The sequence below is a fragment of the Cygnus atratus genome, chromosome 29 (genome assembly GCF_013377495.2).
Source record: "Cygnus atratus isolate AKBS03 ecotype Queensland, Australia chromosome 29, CAtr_DNAZoo_HiC_assembly, whole genome shotgun sequence".
NCBI lineage: Eukaryota > Metazoa > Chordata > Aves > Anseriformes > Anatidae > Cygnus > Cygnus atratus.
The window spans coordinates 1,340,081-1,355,263 of NC_066390.1; the positions used below are offsets into that span (position 1 = coordinate 1,340,081).

Sequence of the window (15,183 nt, forward strand, 5' to 3'; positions counted from 1 at the left end):
TTATAGGGGCGTTTTACACCGAAATACTGCCTGCGAACCAATTCGCCTCCGAAGGAGGTAAATCCCAGCCGCGTAGGAGCAGGGATTGACATTTTACTTGAAAGAGTCGCAGCCCTGCGGGACGCGATCTGCCCCACGCGTGGGCGCTTATCTCGGCTGGCACCCAAGGGCACCAAATTCAGGACCGCAGAGCTCCAGCGTGGGGTTGCTTCATTGTGCCAAAGCCGCCGTTTTGTCAGAGCCTGGAAAACCTGGCACTACAAAGAGCCGCTGATAACCAGGCGATTTCCCAACTTGTCGTGTGAAGGAATTCGGCTCGGGGAACGAATCAAAGAAAAACCCACCAGAAATAATAGATGAGCTCGTGCCAAACCACCGCTGGCGTTAGGTGCGAGCGGTGAACGTGGTCGTGTCCGGATCGATTTTCTACGGGCTCCGTATCTCAGGAGCTATTGCACGATTAAATGTTATTTTTGGCCGTGTTTCTGCCCGGAGCTTTGTGCACCAAAGACTTTCGAGGGGGAAATTTGCGGAGCTGGGCTTGGGGAGGAGAAGGATAAAAAAGCGAGGCTCGGAGCGATTAAAAAAAAATATTGATGGGTCAGAGTGATAAAAAAATTCGTCATAGAGGAGAAATTGGGCTTTGGGCAAAGATGATGCGTAGCATTGGGGATCAAGGTTTTTCTTTTTGGCGGAGAGACTTGGAGATCTTGTTACTGGTGTTGGCGGGGCTGTAATCCCTGCAGCTCGCGCTCTCAGGGAAAAAAAAAATGGAGAAAAAGGGGAAAAAAGCCACAACAGTTGTGATTTTCAGTGTTTGTGCTTGAGGTCAGGGCTAACAGAAAAAGGCCTTTCCCTTCGGGTTTGGGTTCGCCGGGAGAGAAAGTGTGGGCTCGGGTTTGGGCGGAAAAGCAAGGAAATCGGGGCAGGGCGCCCCAAAGTGTTTTACAGCAGCGCGGTGACCTCCAGCCGGGGGTGCAAGGGGAAATCGGGGGGGTGGGAGCAGGGGAAAGGAGGCGAGAAGCAGCCCCGTCTCCCTCCCCCTCCTCCCCAGACACAAACACAATAAAAGGCAGAAGTCCCCGAAATTGCGGGTGTCTGGACGCAGTCTGCAGAGGACACGCTGCTCCCGCTGCCTTTGTCGCATGGGGACACACCTTGCTGTAAAAGGCTTTGTCCCTAGACTAAAGACCCAAGACTTCAATGGGGGGCGGAGAGGAAACCCAGAAAAAAAAAAAAGAAAAAAAAAAAGAAAAAAAAAAAAGGAGGGGGAGAGAGCAATGCGGAAAAAAAAAAAAAGAGAGAGAGAGAGAAAAAGCACACAAAAAACCCACAACCCCCCCAGATTCGTCCTCCAGCCAAAGCCCTCGCCCCGGAGCTGGGGATGCGGGGCCACGGGGCTATTGTCCCACAGGTATTGCCCCCCCTTTGCCCCCCTTCCCCCCCCCCCCCCGGGAGTGTTTAAATTTCTGCACGTTTTTGTTTACTTGTTTTGTATACTGCCACCAAGTGACAGAAACTTGCAATCCAGCAATTTTGCAATTTGGTGCCTCTTTTTTTTTTTTTTTTTCCTCCCCCCTCTTTCCGTTTGTGTAAATGTGGGGGGGGGGGGGGGAGACACAACACCGGGGGTGGGCGACAGAGGATCAGACGGGGAGGGGAGAGGAAAAATAACCCTGCTCCGCTGGGAGAGGGTGCAAACGTCTGCGAAACGTTATCCCGCCATAAAACCCCACTTTGCAAAGAAGTTTTAGTCCCTTTAACATTGAGGCGTGTGTGTCCCCCCCCGGCCCCCTCCTCGCTCGTCCATAAACCCTCGCCTGAGCTGAACCAAACTTCCTAAAGTTTCTCAAAGCCATTCGAAACTCCTCGGTTGCACTTTCTGCTAATTCGAGAGTTTTTTTCTTTTTTTTTCCTTTTTTTTTTTTTTTTTTTTGTTCCTAAGCGCCTTTCGTTCCGTGTTACCGTGTTTTAAATCATTCCAATGTACGCGAACTCATAAAAATAGATAAGGCATGTCAACTCAGGAACGGTATTTTCCCCCTGAAAATATGAGTGTATTTAAGCAAATCCTGAAATATTAAATTGTTGCTCGATTAAAGACGATGTAAATGTATAAATTCGCCAAAGTACTCAAGAGGTTGTCTCCAAATATATAGTTTAATTCTGCCTAAGTGATCGCCTCTAAAAAAAAACATCATTAAGGCAACTATTATTGTTTCCTGAATTATTATTTTTTTTCTTGCGACCTATGATTAAATTTCTGCCTTCATATCTGCAAAGAATAAAGTGTAAAACTGCCTATAGTTAATGACAACAATTTTTCACTGCTGAGTTATCCTTGCAGAACGTAATAACATCGTACTCCTTTTTATTTTTAATCTGTACACCGAGCATAAGCAATCGCGTTGGTACACGTATGTACGTATGTTTACATGTAGGTGCACACACATATGCAGCAAAATAGCGTTTTTGGGGGATTTTACGCCACCAAGTATTGTCCGTGACGAGCGTGACGTCACGAGTGCCACTGTCCTTTTCATTTTTGCCATTTTAATTTTTCCAGCGGGATTTTAGGGAATGTTTCCAGTCCGTCGCGAAATCAACACCCAAAGGAAACCAACAACAACCAAAAAAAATCAGATTTTTTTCCCTGCTGCAACGCCCCGCTCGGGACACTGCTACCTGCGGGCACGCCGTGACGCCATCCCACCCCTCCGCCCGGCAAAATTGGGGCAAAAAAAGACATTTCCGTGCATGAGGCCGAAGGGAAAAAAAAAAAAAAAAAATCCACCCACTCGCCCGCACTTTTAGCGGAGGAGCCAGCAGGAATGTTTCGCAGCCGCCAGCCACTTCCCTGTAAACAATGCACCACTCAGCGATTTCACATCTCCTAAAATATTGGGGCTTTCTCGCTTTTTTTGGCTCCCCTTCCTAGCGCTGGAGACACTTCTCGAGCTTTTGGCGTGGAGCTGCAGCGCCCGGGGTTTTTGCCCCCGCGTTTGCGGGAGCCCCCCGGCCGGGCTCGGTTTCGGTGCTGCCTCCTTTGGATGGGCCGGGGGTCGCCAATGGATCTGGGGAAAGGAGAAGAAAAATGAAATAAATCAATCCCGCAGATTAGGCAGAATATTTCAGAAAGAAAAGCCTCCTCCGCCCGTCGCAATATCGACGCGGAGAAAATACAAATAAACGCTTAAAAGTGTCAGAAAGTGCTTTCAAGGCTCGGCAGAATGAAGGGATAAATTTCAGAAGTAGGAACACATTAATTTCTCTTCCCCACACACCTCCCAGCTTCCTGTTTAGGAGACATGTGTTTTGACAATTTCCAGAATTCTGCCTTTTTTCTTTCTTTTTTTTTTTTTCACCCCATTCCTTTCCCTGGAAATGTGTGCAGAGAATGAGGGCTTTTGCAGGCGAGGAGAAAAGCCCGGCTCCAGGGTATTTCCCCACTATTATTTTTATTATCATTGTTATTATATATATATATATATATTATTTTTTTTTTCCGCGTTGCAACCTGGAGTCGCCCTGAACTTTGCAGGGCGCCCGAAGGGCACACTTTCCTAACCCAACTCTGAGAATAAAACCAGGACAACAACAACACGTTTAAGGCCATTTCCCACCGCCACGCAGCAAAAAATCAATAGGAAAAGGCGAAGGCAAAGAACTGCCTCGTCTGGGAACCCCATCCGCGGGGCGGTGAATGCTCCCTTCTTTATCTACCTAGGGCGAAACTGGGTGTTGCGGAGCTTTGCATTAAAAAAAATCGCGGAAACGGCGCTGTTTTCTTTTTCTTTTTTTTTTTCTTTTTATTTATTTTTTATTTATTTATTTTTAACCCGTCTTCTTGGAAAGATATGGGTGGCGGTGGGGGAAAATGGGTGTTTTCGCTAATTATGGCTCTGTGCATCTTTGTGCGGGAGATGCCTTTTAATTGGCAAATAAACCTCCCAAATAGGCCACCCTCTTCAAATCGCGCTATCTGCAGCGCCGGAGTAAAGTTTAAACAGTCTATCAAGCTCTGAATAGAAGTATTCAGGGGAAGGAGAGATTTCATCTTCTTCTCCTTCTCTCTCTCTCTCTTTTTTTTTTTTTTTTTTTTTTAATCAAGAGCTGCCCAGACTCTGACTCCGAGGTTGTAATTACAGAGAGCAGAGAATAGACACGGCTCCAAAACAATGCGAGCCATTTCAGGCTGGGGGAGAGGTAGCCCGTGGCGAATATGCTCCACATAAACCTCCAGGAGTTTGTTGTTGTTATCGTGGTGCCCTTTTTATTTTTATTTTTATTTTTTTTTAGGCGTTATTTACAGCAAAAGCAATATTTGACTAGGAAAGCCCTGTTGTAAAGAGCAGGAATAAATTCCCAGCGAAAGACCCAAATAAATAATTAGGACTCACGTGTGCCATAAATGTCAAGTTAAAAAAAAAAGGGGGGGGGGAAGCAAAGGGAAGGGGGGGAAGGAAGAGATAACATATACAAGGTGAAATCAGTTTAAATAAAAAGGCTTTTAATGGCATCACTTGTATTTACCTCTAAGAGCTTCAAGTATTTAATCAGATGTGAGCACGCAGCCTTATGGCCAGATGTCAGTGGCGTGTACGCGCGTGTGCGCCTTGCACACTCAGGGCTGTGGGCACATCTGGGGGGGGGGACATCGCCCCTCTGCAGCACAGGGGTGCCCCCCCCCGCCCGCCCGCATCCCAAAAAGAGGCGTTTTGCAAGCACTTGGCATAACAACCCCCCCACACGCACCCTGCTTGGACCATTGGGATTTTTTTTTTTGCTCCGGAGAGGGGGGGGCACGTTGGGGCTCGGTGCCCCCGGTGTGTCCCGGTCCCCGGGCATGGCATGGCCGCGGGGGGGGGCCCGGCTGCTCCCCGGGCCGGGCTCGGACCCAAGTGGTCAACGTGGCTGGAACAAAACAGCAAATCCCACCCAGCCCCTCTTCAAACAAACAACCCGCGGCTCGCAGGGCTGCGCAGAATGCGAGCCTGACAGTAGCGGTTTATTAAGGCTGTAGGCTGTTTAAGGAGGGAGGGGGGGACACCGATTTGGATTTGTTTCCTTTCAGTAATTACTGAGGGATAGAAAACACATGTGTTGGGCTTGCATTTTTTTGAAGCCTTTTTCTAAATCAGTTCATCAATTCGCTAATTATAGCTGGGAGGGGGGAGGAAATCTCCCGACACGTATTTTTTCTTTCTCCCCCCCCACCTCCTTTCCCTCTCTCCTCCCTCTCTGTGTGAACATCAGAGTGGGGAGAAGGGGGAAAAAAAGGGGGGAATATGGCTTATGAGTGGCGAATGTTATTTCAGATTTCTATGGGCGCTTTTCTTTTCTGGGAACAAAGAGCAACTCCTATTAAAGAGCTACTCGAAGACTTGTACATATTTCTACTGCTGTGTAGCACTTTTAATAAAACATCTGTTCTTGCTTCTGCTGATGAGTTTACATAATTGTTTGCAGACCAATTTAACCAGAAAGCGCCCCACATATTCCCTGTACATGTTTTCATGGGGGAAAAAATAAATACCTTTTTGGTAGTGACATATCTTGATGAAATACTTTCGAGAAATCCCCAAACTGCTAGAAAATATCAATGGGAAAAAAAAAATCCAGTGCATTCAAAACGTGAGACTGAGGAATTGCAGTGAGCAAAACATACTTTAATGTTGCCTCATTTGTATTTGCAGGAGCTTTTTGGGGTGGCTGTGCCTTTTTTTTTTTTTTTTTTTTCCTACCCTCTCCTCTCTGTGTCTCCCTTTTCTACCCAGAAACCTGATTTTTAACGTGGGGAGAGGATTCTATTTTAAGTTTCTTTACGGCAGCTGGTTTCTGTTCACTATAAATCGACCAGACTTTTAAGACTTGCCCTCTGTTTAGAGAAGTAATAAAACACTTAACTTTCTCGACTCCTAGTCACACGGTTATCACACAGGTCTCGGATACAACAGCCCCCGAGCACCTATACAAAAAAAAAAAAAAGAAGAAAAAAAAAAGGGGGGGGGGAAGCAAAAGCAAAAAGCAAATAAAAGAATAATAATAATTAAAAAAGCAGCCCAGAGGGTGTCCTTCCAGCACCAGACTTTCCTCCAAACTTTGGCAAGGTTGGCGTCATTATAAATGCCCTTCCATAGGTGAAACTCCCCACGTGAATCTGCCCTAGCAAAGGTCCAACCCATAGAGCTGGAGCTACTTTTAATTTACTCGCCAAATTGCATTGGGCTGTAAGTAATACATAAGGTAAGACAACACGCCAATAACTGCAAAGCCCTCATTCATCCATCTATCCGGCCAGTCCATTTGTTGGACCCTGCAACAATTTAATATCTGGAAGCAGCTTTCAGGGTTAGCGTTGGTTTCCAAAGTAACCATGCCCTGAAAGGACTGGGTTCAGAGATGTGCCCATGGCTAACAATATTTGCAGCACAGCCCTGGCTCTCCAGATATGTCCAGCTGAGAGTGCCTCTGGCTTGGGGGGGGGGGGGAAGCAGAAGGCGGAAAAAGCCCTCTGTAATTGCATTTCTGTGCTACTTTCTCTATTTTCTCCAGTTTGTTGGATTCCATAAATTCCCGGGTAGGCTCTGCCAGAGGGCTGGGGGAAAGGGGAAAGGAAGAGGAGGAGAACGAAAGCAAACTGAAGTTCGCTTTTTTGGGGAAAACGCCTGTAAATCTTCCCCATGTCCATGAGTCTTATATCTGTACTAGGCTGGCTACAAGTTGGGCAGCCTAAGGTAAAGTCAGGCTGCGCTCCCTAACAAGGTACATGTGCTAAATAACATGGTGCATACTTGCAGCTATCTCCTTCTTTTGGTTAGAAACTTTATTTTTTCCCCTAGTGACACTCAGGGGAAGCCTTAACGTTATAGAAGATGAATACACGAGCTTTTTTTTTTCAGTTGTAGTCTCGTTTATGGTTTTATTGCTACCATTGATTACTTTGCTTTGTTACACAGAGGAAAAAGAGCATAAAATCCGTTGGCATCCGGGTTCCTGTTATAGCTGGGGGAAAAATATACAGCCCCCCCCAACCCTTCTTTGTCAGCTAAAATCTTTTAGATATACATCGCTAAAAGGAATTAAGTCCATTGATTGAGAACAGGACAAACAAATGCTCTCAGTTTCGAATTTGAGTGTGCACCTAGAAACCCTCCAGTCAGCAGCCCCACGCACCCTTACATTTAAAATAAAAATGTGGACACGAAGGAGGTTAAAAAAAAAAAAAAAAAAGAGAGGAGGCCAGGGTTTCCCCGCCATAATTGAATTTTTAAATAGGAAGCCACCAGAATGATAAAGATACCTTGCAATATTTACAGATCAGCAGGTATGTTTTACATTTAAGGGGCAATTTATGGCTCTAGATTGAAATTAAAATTAGATTAGCTGTCTTCATTTCAATTAGTTCTAGGTGCAATCTACCCAGAGAAGATGTAATATAATCCCCTCTTTCATCTAACTAAATATTTGCAATAGAAGTTTCCCAATCAGTTGTAAATATCTGAAACTATAAATTTCTGCAAACATAAACACGAGGTTGCATCCCCAGCCCAGGCTCCCAATTGCTCTCAATTACGGATAGAAGTGCTCTTTTTTGTTGTTGTTGTTGTAGTTGCTGTTGAAAATGTAAATATCCTCTAGCATTGCCACACGTTGAAAATTAGCAGGGAAACGTGCAGGAGAGAAATGTCAAACTGCACTAGAGGAGAAACCTAACTTCCAGGCTAACCTGAGTTCGCAATGTTGTGTGTTTCTTGTCTGTCTTTTCTTTTTTTTCCCCTCCCAAAGACATACTTTAGGAATGCTCTGAAACACGTTATCAATTCAGAAGTCGCCATGTTTTCCCCCTCTCTTTATGTAATATTTTCTCATCAAGAACACAACCATTTGATTCCATAATATTGACCAATGCTACATGAGAACAAGACAAAAAAAAAAAAAAAAAACGGGATAATTTATGGCTTAATATTCTGTGGACATCTGAGATTTATTACTGTGAATTCTGAGCTATTTTATTACAAGATATTAAGCAAACATTTCTTTAAAAAAAAATCAAAAAGAAGGGAAAAAAAAAAAAACACAACACAACGCACGGTGCCTCCAAACCCCAGTGTCCATGGGGCAGAAAAAGGGGGGTGTGGGGAGAGAAAAGTTGAGGCTGGGTTGGGAAATTTGCACCAGCTCCCACTTGGCCGCAGCTGCCTCCGGGGCAGGACCCAGCGATGGCTCCGGGAGCGCCGCCACCCCCCGGCCCCCCCCGGGCTCCCCGGGGCTGCTTGGGGGGTTTTGGGGGTGCAGGACTTACTTTCAATGCACACTTAGTTTCAACTAGGGAATCAACAGAAGCAAAAGCAATTTTTCCCTTTTTGACACCCGCCTCCCCATTGGCTCCCCCCGGGTCAGCTGACTTTGTCATTTTGTCTGTCCTGGAGCAGAGCCTTCCCTATAACAATCTAGTTCAGACTACAAACTGGAGACAGAAATAAATATTAAAGAAATCACACAGCCAGGTATAGAGGACGATATGAATTCCTATTTTACAAACCCATCTTTATCCTGCCATCTAACCAGTGGCCAAGAGGTGCTTCCCAACGTAGCCCTCAATTCAACTGCCTATGACCCTGTCAGGCATTTTTCTACTTATGGAGCAGCCGTTGCTCAAAACCGGATTTATTCTTCTCCTTTTTATTCACCGCAAGATAATGTTGTGTTTAGCTCCAGCCGAGGACCTTATGACTATGGATCTAATGCTTTTTACCAAGAAAAAGACATGCTTTCTAGCTGCAGGCAAAATTCTATGGGACATAATACACAGACATCAATCGCACAGGATTTTACCAGTGACCAAAACAGGAACACTTCGCAAGAACAAAAAAACTAGCATTCAAATATACCCATGGATGCAGCGTATGAACTCCCACAGTGGTAAGTTTTACAGCTCGGAGATATAAATTAAATAAACTGAACCATCTTTACGACCTTCTCCCTAGCAGAACAGGCTGAGCGACTTTTTATGGCCCCATAAAAACAATAATATAGCTCCTTCACAGTTGCAGCTACAGGCCTTTTATTTGTTAAGTTGTTGCAAGCAAATATGGCTTGTTATGCTCTTTCTAATTAAAAGACTTCGAGAGTGTAAAATATCTATAATAAAGTGCAGCGAGCTCTGCTCGGGAGTTAAGCACAAAATATTACTGGGGTAAAATAAGTTTTAATGATGGGGGCGGAAAGTGCGGTCGTGCTCCCCGCAGGACGAGGGGCACTTTGCCCCCCCCCGCCCCCCCAAGCAACCCCAAATTGGCTGGAAAAGGAGAGAAATGGTGGAGGGAGGGGGGGGGTTAAAAATGAATAATGAATAGTAAAAAGGGAAAAAAAAGATAAGGAAAAAATAAATAAATAAAGGGGAAATAAATAAAGGGAAATAAATAAAAAGGGGGGAAATGAGTGAAAAGGGAAATAAATAAAAAAGGGGAAATAAGTGGAAGGGGAAATAAGTAAGAAGGAAAATAAGTAAAAAGGGGAAATAAGTAAACAGCAAAAAAGTACGAAAAAAAGAAGTAGAAAGGAAAAGAAGTAAAAGAAATACAAGTAAAGAAATATAAGTAAAAAAGAAAAATAAGTAAAAAATGAAAAAATAAGTAAAAAATTAAAACATAAGTGAAAAAGGAAAACATAAGTGAGAAAGGAAAACATAAGTGAAAAGGGATAAATAAGTGAAAAGGGAAAAATAAGTGAAAAGAGAAAAAATAAGTGAAGAGGGAAAAAATAAGTGAAGAGGGAAAGATAAGTGAAAAGGGAAAGATGAGTGACAAGGGAATGATAAGTGAAAAGGGAAAAAAATAAGTGAAAAGGGAAAAAAATAACTAAAAAATAATTAAAAAATAAAGGAAAAAAAAAAAACACAAATACAAAAGAGATTTTAAAAAAAAAAAAAAAAAGGCAGCATCCCGAGGGAAAACGTGCCAAGGGGGGGATGAAAAAGGAGGAAAATGGGGGGGTGCCGGGGAGGGGGCGGCGGGGGGGGGGGGGGGGGAGGCGTGGGGCGGCGCGGGGCTGCGCGGGGGCGGAGGGGCGCGGGCGCTCGCCCCCCGCGCTCACGATTTTTAGTCTGTTTTGTCTCGGCTCCCCTAGGAGTGGGCTACGGGGCCGACCGCCGGCGGGGCCGCCAGATTTATTCCCGTTACCAGACGCTGGAGCTGGAGAAGGAATTTCACTTCAACCGCTACCTGACGCGGCGGCGGCGCATCGAGATCGCCAACGCGCTCTGCCTGACGGAGCGGCAGATCAAAATCTGGTTCCAGAACCGGCGGATGAAGTGAAAAAGGAGAGCAACTTGAGCTCGACCCTCTCCGGGGCGGGCGGTGGGGCAGCCGCAGCCGCCGCCGATAGCTTGGCCAAGGAGGAGAAGCGAGAAGAGACAGAGGAGGAGAAGCAGAAGGAGTGAAAAGGGACGCCCCCCACCCCCCCCCCCCCGCCCCCCCACCCCCTCCGATCCCCCCCCCCTCCAAAAAATAAGAATACCCCCCCTCCCCCCCCTATTTATCACTGGCACAACGTTTGGCTACGGTTAAAAAAAAAAAAAAGAAAAAAAAAAAAGAAAAAAAATAATTATTCTTATAAAAGAAGAATAATGGGGGGAATTATATAAAAAAAAAAAGGCTAATGTGGAAATGTGGAACCCCCCCCAGCGCTCCCCCCACACACTTCAGAACTCCCCGCTCTCTTCAGTGCCCCCCCTTCCCCCCGCACACACATCGCCTATTTATCTCACTCGGAATAAGACTGTTTCCAACCGCACACTTATCCTCTCCCCCCCAACCTTCAAGCCCCCCCCCCTCCACTTTCTGCCCCCCCCCCCCCCTCCAAATTGGGCTTGCGAGAGGCACGGCCCTGGAGACGGCCTCAGCCCCCCCCCCCCCCCGCTTCCCCTTCCGCCAGCCACACGAGTTTCTCCTCCCATGGTGAAAAATCTGAATCCCTGCGAAAGCTCCTTCCACGTAAATATAGCATTTCCGAGAGTACCCTACTTGTATTTAAGCAGATACCTGGGCTCATCACTGCATACTACAAACTGTGACAGTTTCTGTGTGAATATTTTTAACTGTGTTTGTGGTACCTGTATTTATATTTATGTTTAGCACTGTAATGTTCCACGGTATAAAGTGAATGGAGTTCTATAGCAGTAGAAGAGAAAAGAAAAAAAAAAAAATCTTGTGTTACACCCTCTCATGTATAAAGGTCATGTCCAGAGGACTATGTTGAGTATTTAATAAAAACTGAATATTATTTTTAAAGTTTATAGAATGGCCTCTGAGCTTCAGTTGAAACCTTTCATGTTGATAACAGCCTGTTAGAAAGTTCACTTATCTTCTGTGTGTTGTTCCTGAAAATCAGCTCCCTCTCCCCTTTTTCTCCCTCCTTCATACCTCTCTCATTCAAGAGTATTCCAAAAAAAAAAAGGGGGAAAAAATACATTTTGCTTTGTCTCCTTGAATTAGTCTTGTTACTGTATTGTTCGGTGGCATCAGGAATCTATGCCATACCTCTCGCTTCATGATTAAAATGGATTTCCAAAGTTCAAAACAGTATATATTTCTTATTGCAACCTCCTCAGTCAAATACCAGCTCCAAGGTTTTGATTCTTTTTATTACCACTGTTATTATTTTGATTTAATTCGACCTCTCCAAAGCTGAGAATCTGCCAGCTCTGCGGAAGGACCCACTTCCCCTCAGCCCTATCTCGACCCAATAAACCTTTCCAGGGAGGGGGGAGTCACTTTTATCCAGAAACTCATCCTTGGGAGAGCGGAAATTGTCGATATAACGCTATGAAACAAACCCTGCTGATGGGAGTGCTGTGGATTGCAGGCTCGGATAATGTATTACGAAGGCTGGATAAGAAACTGCATTTTCTCTCCTCTTTGTCAATGCTCCCCTATTTGCTCGGCTGTTCACTAGGTAGCACTCAGCCGGGGCTAACACTGCCCTGGAAGCTGCTTAGTCCCCTTCAAGTTTTTTTATGAAACAACCAGGATTCGGTGTTAAGTGACCATTACCAGGAAAAAAATAAATAAATAAAAGGGACAAGAAGGAAAAAAAAAAAAAGAAAAAAAAAAAGGAAAAAAAAAAGCCTGGGGAAGATTTTTCAGCCCATCCTTTGCTCGTCTCCAGCCTGGAATGTGCAGGCGATTTTTGAAAGGCGCAGGAAAGACGAAAAAAATCTGTCTTAAAACGAAACAAAACAAGCAAACACCACCAACAACCACAAGCCAAGAGCGTTTTGCAAGAGGGTAGCGACCTGGACAGGGAGCAGGAGGCTCCCTGGGTGTAAACCATTTTGAATTTCAAAAAAAAAAAAAAAAAAGAAAAAAAAGAAGGACAAAACCATACGTATACCCACCACCACACATATATAATTCAGCGTCTACAGAGAGAAGGAAGGCAATATGCAACAGCCAGCGCATTGAAGGCATTATCTAGGTATTGGATGGATACCGAATAGAAAGAAATGTGCTCAGGTCTGTAATGCGGTGCCCGGAGCCGCAGCAGGCTGGGGGGGCTCGGTGCTGCTCGTCTCCCACCGCACACACACCCTGCTCCAGTGCAGAAAGGAGGGCTGGAAAGTCAGATTTGGAGGCATTTATTTCCCTCGCAGTGCCCTTTGAAGAGAGGGCTGGTTTCTCAGCGAGCAGCAGGCAAGATCCAGGCTTCTGCCAGCAATAAATTGCAGGGGGAAAGGTAACAGGAATGTAAACTTTGGCGCATTGGAGGAGCTACATGCGAGGAGCAGCCCGTGCATAGCGCTAAGGAGCTTCCCCGACCGCCACCACTCCCTAAATCTGGGGAAAAAAAAAAAAAAAAAAAAAAAAAAAGCAACGGGGAAAGTGCTTCCTTCCACCCAGCCAGCAAAAAAAAATACGCCAAGATTTATTACGCGGAGCCAACGCGCTGCTGCGAGCTCGCACCCACTCAAAACCGAGCCTTTCCCACGAGATGCGATTTGGGGATGCGCGCAAGGCGGAGGAAATAATAATAGTAATAATTAAAAAAAAAAAAAAAAAAAAGGGAAAAAAAAACAAAAACGTGGGAACGGAGGGATGGGGGGGGGGGGCGCGGAGCTGCGCGGGGGGGTGCGGAGCGGCGGTGCGGTGCCGGGGCAGGGCGCTAGGTGCCGCTGCCGCCTCGCCGTCCCGCGGCGCGCTCCCCCGCGCACCCCCCGCGCACCCCCGCGCCTTCCGCGGCGCTTCGCGGGCGCCCATCAATAACCCGCCCGGGGTCATCAAGGCAAATTGATGACTGGCCGGCTCCTTCACGTGACGCCACTTAAATATCCCATATTTGGGCAGAGCATATAGGGGGAAAAGAAAGAAGAATCCCCACCTATAAATTCTGCACTTTAGGAGGAACAAAACGGGCCCCCCCCCCCACCCCCCCCACCCCTGAACTTCAAAGGGCCACAAATCACCCCAATCAAAGCGGTTGCACAAAAAAAAAAAAAAAAAAAGGCAAAAAAAAAAAAATCCCCCCCTCCCCAAATTTTTCCCCCCCCTTTTTTTTTTTTTTTTTCCCCTCCTCCGCCATGAGTTCTTACGTCGCCAATTCGTTTTATAAGCAAAGTCCCAATGTTCCTGCCTATGCCATGCAAAGTTATGGAAATTATGGAAGTGTGCCTGAGGTTCAGTCATCCAGGTACTGCTACAGTGGCTTGGATCTAAGCATCACATTCCCCTCCTCTGGGGCTGCCAACTCTCTGAGCGGCTTGGACATGTCTGCAGCCCCCCGAGCTAACCCCGAGCGACCTTCCTGCACGGTCATGGGTTCTTCAGGGCATCCTTTAGCCAGAGACGACCAGGCACCTCTAAACCCCGGAATTTACAGTCAGAAGACTGCTAACACGGCGCTGGAAGAGAGATCTAAGAGCTCTGGCGAAATCAAAGCTGAGCCCGTGCAAACAGCACAACAAGGAGGACCACAACTGCAGCAGCAACAACCTCCACAAATTTACCCGTGGATGACCAAACTACACATGAGCCATGGTAAAACTTTCACTTCTTGATTTTGTTTCACAGGATTTGCCTTGGTTTTATAGGCCATACGGGGCAAATAATAAAAAACCTGAGGTCGTAAATTTTACGACTAAGGCATCAATTGCTCGTAAAACTGTCCACTAAAAGGCTTAGAGGCTATATACGCCCAAATTTATGACAGCATAATTGGATCATAGAAACAAAACGTGTATAAAAGGCAATATTCCATTTTTTTGGGAAGGGGGGGTTAAAAATAACTTGAAATACACATGTTCTTTTAGGGTGAGCTTTAAAAAAAGACACCAGAAGCGAAGGTGGAGGGAGGGAAGCATGGGCAGAATTTTCCCCTCCACCTTCCCAGGGCTGAGGAAAAGAAAGGCGAGAGCCCCAAGAAAAGATATTTCCCTCCTTTGTACACTTCCTTATTGTCTGAGAGGAAACAGGTTCACTTCTGGCTAATCTACATGCGTTTGATCTGTGCCTTGGAAGGAAGGGGGGGACTTGGGGCTGAAGGTGTTGGGGAATGAAGGATTTCAGGCTCCTGCACTCCCAGCCTCCCTGCGTGACCAAAGCCCAAGTGCCCGAAGTGCCCCAGCAAACTTCTCTGTATCCCGCTGTTGTACCCCGATTTTATCCTTAACAAATAAAAAAATTAAATAAAATAAAAAATACGAAAATAAATCTCTCCAGAATCGGTTTGGCTTTTCATGTGGTGTCTTGCGTTTTCCAGAAACGGATGGCAAACGGTCCCGGACCAGCTACACCCGCTACCAAACTCTGGAACTGGAGAAAGAATTTCATTTTAACAGATACCTCACCCGGCGGAGGCGCATTGAGATAGCCAACAACCTGTGCTTGAACGAGAGACAGATCAAAATATGGTTTCAAAACCGGAGGATGAAGTGGAAGAAAGATTCCAAGTTGAAAAGCAAAGAGGCTCTTTAGGTGGGCTCGCAGGAGATGGGGGTCCAGCTCTTTCCACGAGTTCTGGTGTAAGCTACCTTGAGGAAACTTTTATTTCGGGGTGGGGAGGGAGGGAGATGCTGAATGGACTCTGGTCCGTACCCTCACAAATCCGTCAGACAAAGGAGATCTCTTGTTAGTATGCAAAAACCCGCTGTTAGCTTCATGCAAAATTTAGTGTGTCGCTCTTTAG

The 15,183-nt window shown here is 45.9% G+C and overlaps 2 protein-coding genes across 2 annotated transcripts; both read left to right on the forward strand.

The window, feature by feature from the left end:
* The first annotated feature begins 8,524 nt into the window (after positions 1 to 8,524).
* On the forward strand, positions 8,525 to 10,444 carry HOXC6 (homeobox C6). The gene is given in 4 exon segments (XM_035571741.1): positions 8,525 to 8,872; positions 8,874 to 8,925; positions 10,132 to 10,314; positions 10,317 to 10,444. Coding segments are annotated over 4 exon segments (711 nt in total).
* A 3,135-nt stretch (positions 10,445 to 13,579) lies between these two features.
* Positions 13,580 to 14,972, forward strand: HOXC5 (homeobox C5). The gene is made up of 2 exons (XM_035571742.1): positions 13,580 to 14,036; positions 14,758 to 14,972. The coding sequence occupies exons 1-2, from the start codon at positions 13,580 to 13,582 to the stop codon at positions 14,970 to 14,972; spliced, it is 672 nt and encodes a 223-aa protein (XP_035427635.1).
* The last annotated feature ends 211 nt before the right edge of the window (positions 14,973 to 15,183 follow it).

Excerpts from the sequence above, each read along its gene's own strand:
- HOXC5 (XM_035571742.1), top strand. The coding sequence starts at position 13,580 with ATGAGTTCTTACGTCGCCAATTCGTTTTATAAGCAAAGTCCCAATGTT. Across the intron at positions 14,037-14,757 it reads CAAACTACACATGAGCCATG|AAACGGATGGCAAACGGTCC; the intron begins GTAAAACTTTCA and ends TGCGTTTTCCAG.